The sequence below is a fragment of the Centruroides sculpturatus genome, unplaced genomic scaffold (assembly GCF_000671375.1).
Source record: "Centruroides sculpturatus isolate CEXI.00-Female unplaced genomic scaffold, Cexi_2.0 scaffold215, whole genome shotgun sequence".
NCBI classification, from domain to species: Eukaryota; Metazoa; Arthropoda; class Arachnida; order Scorpiones; family Buthidae; genus Centruroides; species Centruroides sculpturatus.
The window spans coordinates 226036-239435 of NW_019384381.1; the positions used below are offsets into that span (position 1 = coordinate 226036).

The window sequence follows — 13400 nt, forward strand, 5'->3', positions numbered from 1 at the left end:
TATGATCTTTACAAATTATTTATTTCTCCATTATTAGATCATTGTTAATTATATCATTAAGTTCAGTTAGGTCATGTTAAGTACTGTACATATCAATAAGATATAAAAATAGAATCAACTTTAAGCAGAATATAATTTCCACTAAAGATTTTTTTTAAATGTTGTTCTTTTTAATTCATTCATTTTTGTTTCAGTTTTTCTATATGCTATTCTTAGGATGTCTCAAGTAAAGTAGTTTGAACTGAAGATAATGCAAATTGAGCTGAAAATGTTTTGAAAATAAAGATTTTTAATTCCTTATCTAAAGCCAAAAATATAAAATCCATGATAATGTATCATTAATTAAAAAATATAAAATTAGGAGAAATATTTTAATCTTGCAAGCGCTTTCAATGTAAATATGTACGTCGTCTTCAGGCAATTCAAATCGAATATATATATTCGATTTGAATTGCCTGAAGACGACGTACATATTTACATTGAAAGCGCTTGCAAGATTAAAATATTTCTCCTAATTTTATTTAACGNTCTTTATGTATAATTTCTCATCTGTTTATTAAATGTGTTGTCTATTTAAACCTGTGTAATCAATTGGACACCTGGTCACGACTTCCAACTCCTCCCCACTCATATTTTAGCCCTCCTATGCCATCCGACAACCGAGAACGGGTCTTTCCAACCTGTGCAGATTAAGTGGTCATTAGGGTTCACCCAGTGGCCCCCTGCTACTCACAGATTAATAGAAATTTTAGTGTATTTGAAAAACATCTTTCATTTATATATCCTGCAGCTGTTGGTACTTCAGCTTTTATATAAGTTTTGAAAAACAAAAATGGCTCCTCCCAAAAATATCTGCTGATCCTGAGCTAAAGTAATCACTTATTAAAGATGTTTTAATTTTTTTCATGTCAAACATGAAAAAATTTATTCTAAATTACTACATCTTTTAAAGCAATTAAACAACAATTATTTTACTTACCATTTATTTCCAATTAACATTATAACCATATTTGAATTGGAATGTTGTTTTGCATCTTCTAACCAAGACGCTAGGTGAGAGAATGTGTCCTTTCTAAAAAATACAATTTTAAAAAAAAATAATAATAATTGTGAAAATTCTATTACATTAAATTTTTATCAAAATAGGAATACTTCTATAATAATTTTAAAAAGTTTTAATTTTATTTAACAGTAAGGAACCACGAGATCAATAGTATAATTATTACAAAGTACTTTACAAAAATATTCAGTACATTAATATGAATAAATATTTTTTATAATTGAGTTATTAAAATTACAAAAGCTGAAAATACAAAAAAGAATAATTATTTAATTAACGTAAGTTATATTTTTACCTTTCAGCTTAGCTACACGAGCATGGCATGGCCCACTCTGTAGTAATTTTATGATTGCACTGTATATTGTTAAGCAACAAAATACTTTTTACTATTAGTTTACAATAGTTGTTATTATTGTAAAACAAATGGCTGGATGGCTGAGCGGCCCAGGTGGCAGCCTACCGCTCTGGGGACTCGGGATCAAATCCGAACAGGTTGAGAAATCCCCAGGAATTTTTCATGGGATGGTCTGTCCAGATATGTCGGATCCCATCCCTCACCACCCAGCCACCCCATTGTGGGCCTGGCCGAACCCATAATGGGCTTCCTTAAAGAGGCCCTCTTAGTGCCCACAGGGTGGAAAGAGTTAAAAAAAAGTTTTTTATAAACATATGAGGGGTGGCTTGTATTAACTGTACATGCAATAAAAAAATTTTATGTAGGGAAAACTAAGACAAAATTAAAAGTAAGAATAAGAGAACATGAGGCTACAATCAAGTTAAAATATAAAGATTCTCCATGGTTTTCAAGCATTATTGAAAATGGATATAAAATAGATAATATTAAAATTTTACATACAGAAAAAATTTAATAAAAAGGAAAATTAAACAACATTGTTATAAAAAAAAAGTAAACATTTGTTAAATTCATAACAAAGAATTGCAATTAGACATGTGTTGGAATGATGTAATCAACCAATATAAATGTAGCAGTCATTGTAACTTGAAAAGTGAAATAGTATACTTAGTGAAAATGATTCATTGTAACGACCTGATGAATACAAAAATAATCATCATCGAAAGCACTTGTTGCTAAACATTTAAACACACAAAAATAAATGTCGCTTGTAGCAACATTTATTTTTATGTTAAATGTTTAATTACAAATAAATGTTATTTTTATGTGTTTAAATGTTAAATTACAAATAAATGTCGCTACAAGCGACATTTATTTGTAATTTAACGCGTATATGTTAAAAGTTTCTTCTATTAAACGATCGGTGTGCTGTCCATCAATGTATTATAGATAGATTCACGTAGTTTAATAATCAGCAAAGAAAATGAACAATATTGAATTATTAATGTCATAGTTATTTTAAATTGTAAGTATACATAAATAAATTTTAAAAAAAGATCATGTAAAAAACTTATTTTAGAACTACAATGTTTATCTTTTGTTTATACATATAGTACATCTTAACCAGTAATTTGGCCAAAATGCATTATGTAAAATAAAGTTAAATTAATGGATAAACTATCTTTCCAAATGTAAAAATTCTCATTTATGTTTTGTTGTCAGTGACGAAAATAAGAAGAAAAAAAAGAGATCAATGTCATCTCAACTGCATTACTTCAATATACTTTTTATGACAAGCAAACATTCCTTCTAATCTGCCCACTGATTTCCAAGGAGTTGCACAGAAGCTTTTACTTTCTGTGCCTGCAAACAGCAGAGCATCTACATATAAAACATTCATATGATCCAAATAATATCTATGTGCTGTACAAGGAGGAATCTGCAATATTCATGATGATGATACTATGATTGACTCTAAGCAAATTAGTTTACATAAACATGTGATCAGATTTCTTCTCTGAAAATTTTTTGCACAGGTGCATTTTGGCATGGTCCAGCTACATGATAAATTATAGGGAGCATCAAAATAATTTTTGTGAAATGAAAGTATTTGTATTTTCATCTATTAATAATTGAAAAGTATAAAAATTATTTAAAAATTTTCTGCATAATCTTTAAAATTAAAAATCCAAGTTTATAAACAGAGTGCCATTTGTGAGAATGCGGACGCTGTTTTTATTTTCACACTAACTGCGTAATTAGCGAGGGTGACTTTCATCGTCTGAAGGTCATCGACGAGGGACCAAGATGTCACGTGATCCCCATACGTCCGAGCGACCGGACGAAAAAAATGACTATATAAGGAGATAAGTTGCGAGAAACGGTAATAAATCAGGGAGCGATGTCAAAAGACGTCAACAGATTCCCAGGTTTTTCCCATGCTAAAGGGTATAAAAGGGGAACGATCTGACACCTCGAGAGCGATCGTCGAGGAAGAAACATCGACGCACGATCTTCCAGCACTCTCAGGATCTACGAAGCTCATAATCGCCGCTCCATAACAAGGTAAAAACTTTGAATATTTTTCTATTCTCTTCATATACGACGGAAATACTCCTCAAAGAGGTTAACAGAAGAAACCTCCGAGAGAACTTCACCAGGAAGAACTCTCTACAGAATAGGAGCGACGGAGCATACACCGCATCAGGACAGAGCCGCACGACCTGAGAAGGACATCGCTCCACATAGCCTTCAAAGGACACCTCAGAGTAGAAGACGACGATCACAGAGTGTTTTATCAACGCCCTATAATATGAGAATGTTGCCTTCGAGGTAAATCCTTGCCATAATTATATCTCTCCAACGTGAGGTCTCTCTCGAACTTTAGCATTAGGTTAGGTTAGGATAGATTTTAGAATACCTATTTATATCTTGATACGCGAGTGTTATATTTATTATCTTTATGTATAATTTCTCATCTGTTTATTAAATGTGTTGTCTATTTAAACCTGTGTAATCAATTGGACACCTGGTCACGACTTCCAACTCCTCCCCACTCATATTTTAGCCCTCCTATGCCATCCGACAACCGAGAACGGGTCTTTCCAACCTGTGCAGATTAAGTGGTCATTAGGGTTCACCCAGTGGCCCCCTGCTACTCACAGATTAATAGAAATTTTAGTGTATTTGAAAAACATCTTTCATTTATATATCCTGCAGCTGTTGGTACTTCAGCTTTTATATAAGTTTTGAAAAACAAAAATGGCTCCTCCCAAAAATATCTGCTGATCCTGAGCTAAAGTAATCACTTATTAAAGATGTTTTAATTTTTTTCATGTCAAACATGAAAAAATTTATTCTAAATTACTACATCTTTTAAAGCAATTAAACAACAATTATTTTACTTACCATTTATTTCCAATTAACATTATAACCATATTTGAATTGGAATGTTGTTTTGCATCTTCTAACCAAGACGCTAGGTGAGAGAATGTGTCCTTTCTAAAAAATACAATTTTAAAAAAAAATAATAATAATTGTGAAAATTCTATTACATTAAATTTTTATCAAAATAGGAATACTTCTATAATAATTTTAAAAAGTTTTAATTTTATTTAACAGTAAGGAACCACGAGATCAATAGTATAATTATTACAAAGTTTGTGCTTTAATATTTTAGTAATTACTTTCATTAAAAGTAAGCCTAGATTTTTTAATTTTCAAACAAGATGACAATTCCAGCCTATAAAAACAATGTTCATTATTAAATTTTTTAAATAATAATAAATATTACTGCTAAGAATTCTGCAATTTAAAACATTTTTTTTATTGAGAAACAGTATTGTTTTTATATAATATGAATACATATTGTTATTAAAAGACAAAACCTTGGTATCATTACAGACAAGAATAGTTCAAAATAATTCTAAATTAATTAAAAATTATAATCTGGTATTTTTTACAATAAATATGATTGATATTTTCTCAATAAATAACATTTGAACAGATCGTTTATCTTATTTTTAAGTTTATATGAATGAGATAAATATAATGCAAATCAATAAAAAATTTATGAACATTTTTATCTATATTTTTAAATCACAAATATCATGATTAAGTTTATTAATTAAAAAAATATGTTTATTTTAATGTGTTTATTACTGAACATTATGTAGTATATATTTAAACATGTATCTAAAATCATAAAATGATCAACTAACAGAAATTGTAATAGGTACTGTAATTAATAATTCTGCATAACTGACAGTTCATAAGATAATTATTAATTATATTATTATTTTTCATATTAATGCAATTGGAGAAAATAATTTATATATAGAACTTAATTGATAAAGTTAAAAAGATATAGAGATAAATTATAAATACTTTCAAAAATTCTGAATTATTTTAAAATAATTTTGTATATAATGACAAAAGTGGTAATAATAATAATAGCATGTAAGGATGTTTTTAGAAATTCATCTCCATCATCACTTCATAAAAGTTATTTTCAATAAGTAGACCAATTTTCAAAAATATAAAATTATTTAAATCAGAAGATAGTAATAAACTTTCTACAAAATATTAATATTTTCATTTGTTAGTTAGAAAATCCATTCTAGCAGTGATGTGATTTTATTACAAAATTATTTTATGATGTTAAAATAATTTTCATACAAGAAAAAATTATATTATATTTTAACATTTACTAAAAAATTTAAAAAATCAATAGGTAATTCTCAAAAATTTGAAGTCAGAAAATTTATATTGCTTTTTAGCCTATCTTAAACTATTCTCTACATATTTTCTTAGTCATCAAATAATGGCAATAGCTAAGAAGGGAAAAATGTAAAATAAAATCTTTTGTGTAGTTTTTTACATCAATATTATGATAGTCATAAAGAAATAAGACAATCCTTAATCTTGAAAATTTTAAAAATTCAAATGTAATTTACTTGCCTTGTAATATCATAAACCAATAATGCACCAGCCGCTCCTCTGTAGTAAGATCTGGTAATTGAACGAAATGCTTCCTGACCTGCCTTTCAACAATTATATTATCTCATTTAAGAATTCAGTTATTAATCAGTTATTTTTAATGATAATAAAATTAATAAAATGTAAGTAATAAAAACCTTTATTACAAAAACATCATAAAAAATAGATCTTCAGTAAAGCTTTAAAATAAAATATCAATTTTAGCATAGATTAATTAGCTAAAGTTATTTATAGACATCTAATATCAACCATAATTAGCTTAACAGATATATAAAAGCAAATAAAATGTGAAATTAATTAATTTTGTAAGTGTTTAAATGTACTTCTAAAATACAAAAATAAAAGTGGCAAGATGAGTTTAATTAATAAACATTTTTAAATTCAAAGTTATTCTCTGAGTAATGTTTGAATTTATTTCAAGGTTTTACTGGGCTCAAGTGAATATTATAATGATATAAATTATAGAACTAAATTGATTAATTATGTAATTCATATCATTATTAAAAAAATCTTAAATCTATAGTTTCAGTTCCATTTCATTATCTTAACAATATGAAAAGTTATTGTTAATGATAACCAGTTAAATATGGAAAATCAACAAATCAGTTATTTAAGAAAGTAAAATACAATACAGTTTAATATATATGTGGGAGATGGATTGATTTTTATTAACATTGAATGTGAACAGAAAGTATCAATTTAGGTTTAAAGATTTTTATTGTTAAATAAATTGTGTAGAATGTGAACAGAAAGTATCAATTTAGGTTTAAAGATTTTTATTGTTAAATAAATTGTGTAGAATTAAAGAATTTTGTTCTGTGTGATTATTTATCTATGAAAACATTTTTTTATCATTTTAATCTATATGTTATAGAAAACTGAAAATAGCTACTACCATTTTTAGTATATAATTTCTATAATCTGTTGTTAAACAGGATAAAAGAATGCTAAGATTTATCTTTCTGATATATTTAATCACTTGTAACATGCAAATTTGCTTGCAATATTTTTTAAGTAAATACAGTAAAACTACATTAAGTCAAAGTTTAAGGACTTAATGACTGAATTAATGAGTTTAATATCCAGTTTTCTCAAATTTTTCTGTGGCCATAAATTTTCTGTTATCAAACCATTTCTAAAGAATCTGTTAAGAATGCTTATGAAATTATAAACAGTTTATGGCAATTTTAAGTGTGTTGTCAAGTCATCCCCTTGTGTCCCTTTGACAATGCTGGTAACATACTGTATCAGTAAAAGGAATTCAATGTAAAGTTGTAATAGTATGGTGTGTTTAGCATAGAGCCATAATGTTAATTTATATTAATTGTCTGCATTCATACAGAAAATAAGATAAAATGAAGATAATAAAACTATCAAAATGAGGGGTACATAGGAAAACAGGTTTGAATTAATTAGACCATATCATATGGAAAATCCTATACACCACACCTTGGACTTATAGACAGCTTTGAGTTAATCCAGTTCAACTTATAAAGGTTTTACTGTACTTAATACCAAAGGAACAACAACTGTACTAATAAATCAGAGATTAATTTAATAAAAAAATTATTTCAATTGTTTGCAAATATTCAGAAAATTTTCATAATATTTACTTATTCTAAATTATGTGTGTAGATGGGCTATAAGCTTTTTTCAAAATGAACTTTATATTAAACCAATATTTTGATAAATAAATTAAAGTAAAATTAATTTAATGTTATAAGTATTAAAAAAAATTAAAATAAAGTATGTCTGTTTTAATTTAACATGCATTAGTAATTGCTTTTAATAATATCAATGAGGAAGTTTGTCCAAAACTTCAGAACTAATTACAGTGATTTATATTAATTTCTGACATGGATAAACTTAGAATTCACCATTTACAACTCAATTTTTGAAGATATAATTAAGACTACCATATGGGAATTATCATATACATATTTTTTATCTGCATACTGCATCTTTAACAAAATTTTTCTTACTAACAGCCCAAGTTTCACTAATTATTAACAAGTTTCTTTGACAGGATCTCCAAATTATTGAAATTCAAAATATTCTGACTTTGCTAAATATTTCTCTTCCAAAAAGATGGACTCAGTCCATCTGAACTCCAACTTTCTGATATCAGAAAAAAATCTTGTATAATACACCATTAAACTATTTCAATGACAACATTGCTATTGCAAAGATTCTTTAATTTCTTGAAAGAATAAACATTTTTAGTATCAAGTGCAATGAACTTGAAGTGTATAGCTATGTATTGTCATAATCAAATAGCACTGAAAATCACCTTTTCAAAAAAACTGTTTTTCCTAAAAAAAAAGTGTTATTTTCTAATTTCAATTCTAATTATTTCGTATAAGTTGATTCAGTATTTTCAAGTTTTGATGGAACTATAGCAAATAAATCTGTCATAACTTCAGCTTTAACATGTAAGAAAATTATTGCCATAATCTTATCAAAATAGGCATAGGACTTTGAACTCCTTATACCTAGGCTGCAGACTGACATGCTTTTGCTGCTTTGATTATTGATAAATATCTGGATCAAAATAGTAAACTGAAATCTCATTTAGGATTTTTAATTGTGTAAATTGTGTATAAATTAATCATAAACCTGTCTCAGTCATCCAAAAGCTTTTAAAGACAAGTTCAAAATAATAATACTGAAATGCATATTTGCTTTTCTGTCAGAGATTGGAATACCTTATATTGACAGTATTTTTAATTTCTGGTAAATAATGAATTCCACAATTTTTATATTCTGCAAGTATTCTACTATATGATCTGGCAGCTCTCTCTATTATGATTTCTGAACTTTTTCAGTATTTTATCATTGATTGATTAATGTGGTCATGTGTCATTTTCACTTCTGTCTAATTTTACTGTTGCATACAACATAGTAGTGACAACATTGTCTGTTAGTTGCACTACTACCTCTTTCTAAATAATCTAAAAAACAGATCATAGCTCTCTTATTTCAAGTTACTGCATAATCTTAGAAGTCATTGTTACAATTTAATTTCCTACAGAAGAAAACAACAGCTATAGAAAATAGATAAATAATTCAATAAAAGTAATGCATTTTTCATACAGACCATCATAAACCATCATACTTGGTTCATTATTAATTAGCCAAGCTGTAAAAACACTAATATAATATATATAATGTATGTGATAGGATGACCATAATTTTGCCATGTTAAAACAAGACAGGGAGCTGCAGCTGATATATGCAAGATCTCTTATTAAAATTCCATCAAGAAATATAGCTGAACATTATTAACAATTTGTTAATACATTATTTGTGATATTGATTTGGTGACATAAAAGAAAGAAAAAAATCTTTTAGAAAAATTTATATAATTTTCAAAAATTTAATTAAAAAAAATGTTATTTTTATTGCAATATGGATATCAAATTTAATAGTTATGTTGACGTAACATATTTTCCAGGGTAAAGTATTATTTTCAGATAAACTTATTTTGTTTAATAAGTTATGGTCATTGTAAGTTGCAATTTTGCTTTATAATTAACACTGCTTTCACAGATTCAATATTTAATCTCAATTTCTCCTTTGACCACAAAAAATTAACAAGTGAAAATATTCTTTCTACAGAAGTAATTCCTAGAAAACAAAAGACTAATTCTATAAAATTATTAAAATCTTGAAATTCAATATCTTTTTCATGTATTTCATTACTTATTTTATTCCATCTGTCAGCTACATCAATTTTTTCTTCATTCTATTTCTTCAAGTGTTTGGTTATTATTACCTTTATTAGCACTCATTAATTAAATAATTGAATTTCATCTTTTTTCCATGTAATATATATTTAAATTCACTGAAACTATTTTGTATTCCTTGCCATTTAAACATCTTTCTCATCTCCATTTAAGCATCCATTCAAATTTATGACTTATCATTGCAGAAGTGTTTTAAAAATTAAATATGACAAATGGAAAAATGGCAGGATAGATGGAATAAAGCCAAAAAAACATTAGTCATCTCCTCAAAACAGACTTATGATCAGTCTAATTTAAGATGTTGTTCAATTGTTCTTAGATAATTCAATTTATGAAGGGATAGATATACAAATTATTACTGGAAAAAAAATTATTGTTTTGATATAGCATGATATCTTTTTAAGATTATATTTTCCTCTCTGTTCATAGAATCTTATTGTAAATTGATGAAAAATAAAACATTTACTTTACTGTTTGAAACTGTTCAGTTATATATCAAGTTTAAAATATATTTTATATCATCTTTACACTCTTTCTCCCAGGCCTGATTATTCTGCATTACCACATATTTTCTATTTTTTTTAAATAAACATTACAATAAGCCTTTGTTTGCAATTTGTTCTTATTGTTTTAGTGTATTTTTAATTGGTTATTTGTATTTGTTATAGGGTGGCATTTATAGACTGTAACTTTGCTGTTAAAATTTAATGTGTAATAAAAATATTTAAATAATATATTAAATATATTAACTATTATATTATACTATTATAAACTATTACATTATACTATTAGTGTTAATAAAATTTCATATAAAAGTAATTATTAAAAATAATAGTAATTTATTATAAAATGCATAATATATTCATTTAATATGTAATGTAAAAATAAAATGTTATTTGTGATGAAGTAGTAAACTTTATATTATCTTTACAGTTACAAAAATTTTAATATGATAGATTTAATTCTATGTAATTTCAGAAAACATATTTATCATCAAATTGTAATTTAAATACAAGTATGATTTATTATAAAATAAGTATCTTTAAATATTTATTAAAAGCAAAATCATTTTTACATATTCATTTCCATGTAATATTAACTTTTTTCAATTTGTTATACTTAAAAAAATAGTGCTAAAATTAAGTATCTAGTATATTTCATTCTGTATCAAACATTCATGTATATTTCTATCCATACAACAAGTATTTAACTTATGCTAGTTATATCAAACCAATGCAATTTTTAAAACAAATAAATAGGTAAATGTCTCTTCAATCCGAATAAATTTTCGGTAGACTTTCTCACAGCTCTACAGGTTATAAAACTCCTTTATTGTTTACATATGCATTTCGAGCAAATTTAATTTTCTAGCCCCTCTTCAGTGCTTAAGATACTCCACATGTTTCATCATCCTTTTCACAGTACTTGTACTATAAATTTGTAATGTTTTCTAATTTATAATGTCTTTGACAATTTCCATTTTTTCTCTTAAGGGCGTTTTACATCAAAATCCATATCATTATGCTACACAAATATAGGTTTTCTTTAAAAGTGTCACAAAAAAACACACAGTAGTATATGTTGTATAAACTTTAAAAAAAGGTAAAACTGACAATAAAATTTTTTCCTATGATAAAATTTTATAGTACAAGTACTGTGAAAAGGATGATGAAACATGTGGAGTATCTTAAGCACTGAAGACGGGCTAGAAAATTAAACTTGCCCGAAATGCATATATAAACAATAAAGGAGTTTTATAACCTGTAGAGCTGTGAGAAAGTCTACCGAAAATTTGTTCGGATTGAAGAGACATTTACCTATTTAACACACAGTACAGCTTCCATTAGAAAAATCATCAAGGAAATTTTTAAAAAATTTGTCAGTTTCTTAAAAACTCTCTTTTCCTACATTAAATCTTAAACATTATACATAAACACTACATTTCTATATATATATATATATATATAATTTTATCATTTTTAATAAACTTTTATATTAAATTTAAACTGTTTATACATGATAAAAATAATAAACTATTATAAAGATAATAAAATATTAACTGTATCCCAAATCTGGAGTTTCACTTGTTTTCCATCAATTGTTATCATTCTTGCACCAAATTCAACACCTGTAATGAAAATAATTTTAGTTAAATCATGTTATTTATTAAAATACATTAAAATTTTATTTTAAATGAAGTTTATACTTAGAAACTCATTGATTGTATCTTTTTTTATCTAGATTTTTATCTGAATTTTTTAAAATTTAAGTAATAAATTAATGAGTTAATTGAAGACACAGACTGTCCAAAAAAATTTTTTTGGTAGACACCATTTATTCACTTCGTGTTCCAGAACAAACCTTTTGACGACCTAACCTTCTTTGTTAGGCTACTTGGCTGTCAAGTTTATAAACATTCCTTTAAAAAACACAGGTGGTCATCAAAAAGTTTGTTCTGGAACACGAAGTGAATAAATGGTGTCTACCAAAAAATTTTTTTGGACAGTCTGTTTGAAAAGATTTGTCACCAGGGAAAGCTACAGAAATCTACATCTACCAGTGTATTTTTCCAGTAGATATAAAGGCACAAAATTCCCCAAATGGAAAGAATGAAGAACATGAAAATGGCTGTAAGACCCATGAACTCTAAGTTGAAATTTATAATTTTAATTAGATATTTTCTGTGTTTTTTAAAGGAATGTTTGTAAACTTGATGGCCAAGTAGCCTAAAAAAGAAGGTCAGGTCATCAAAAAGTTTCTTCTGGAACACGAAGTGAATAAACGATGTCTACCAAAAATTTCTTTTGGACAGTCTATCTTCAATTAACTCAAAATATCATCCAACAAAATTCCAGTGATAAATTAATGTTTTTTTTTATTTTGTTTTAGCAGCTTAGAATGTTTTGAAATCATATAAATAGCAATACAGTAAAATTTAGTAAATGGTAAAATGAAAATTTTTTGTAAGTTTCAGAAGACAAGATTTGTCTCAAAAAAACAAATTTTGTCTTTTGGAAATAATAAATTTATAAAAATTACAATTTAAACAAAATTTTTTTTTCTTTTTGTTGAAAAAAGTCTGCCATNTTGTATATAATGACAAAAGTGGTAATAATAATAATAGCATGTAAGGATGTTTTTAGAAATTCATCTCCATCATCACTTCATAAAAGTTATTTTCAATAAGTAGACCAATTTTCAAAAATATAAAATTATTTAAATCAGAAGATAGTAATAAACTTTCTACAAAATATTAATATTTTCATTTGTTAGTTAGAAAATCCATTCTAGCAGTGATGTGATTTTATTACAAAATTATTTTATGATGTTAAAATAATTTTCATACAAGAAAAAATTATATTATATTTTAACATTTACTAAAAAATTTAAAAAATCAATAGGTAATTCTCAAAAATTTGAAGTCAGAAAATTTATATTGCTTTTTAGCCTATCTTAAACTATTCTCTACATATTTTCTTAGTCATCAAATAATGGCAATAGCTAAGAAGGGAAAAATGTAAAATAAAATCTTTTGTGTAGTTTTTTACATCAATATTATGATAGTCATAAAGAAATAAGACAATCCTTAATCTTGAAAATTTTAAAAATTCAAATGTAATTTACTTGCCTTGTAATATCATAAACCAATAATGCACCAGCCGCTCCTCTGTAGTAAGATCTGGTAATTGAACGAAATGCTTCCTGACCTGCCTTTCAACAATTATATTATCTCATTTAAGAA

At 26.1% G+C, this 13400-nt stretch overlaps 1 protein-coding gene across 1 annotated transcript in view; it reads right to left on the minus strand.

Moving 5' to 3' along the window:
* The window catches only part of LOC111617887 (ras-related protein Rab-2-like), a 49978-nt gene that overhangs the window by 7093 nt on the left and 29485 nt on the right, over positions 1-13400 (minus strand). Inside the window, exons 4-5 of the mRNA XM_023359236.1 lie at positions 13283-13369; positions 4323-4411 (exon numbers count right to left, since the gene is read on the minus strand). Coding sequence (XP_023215004.1) covers positions 4323-4411; positions 13283-13369 — 176 coding nt within the window. The remainder of the gene's footprint in view (positions 1-4322; positions 4412-13282; positions 13370-13400) is intronic.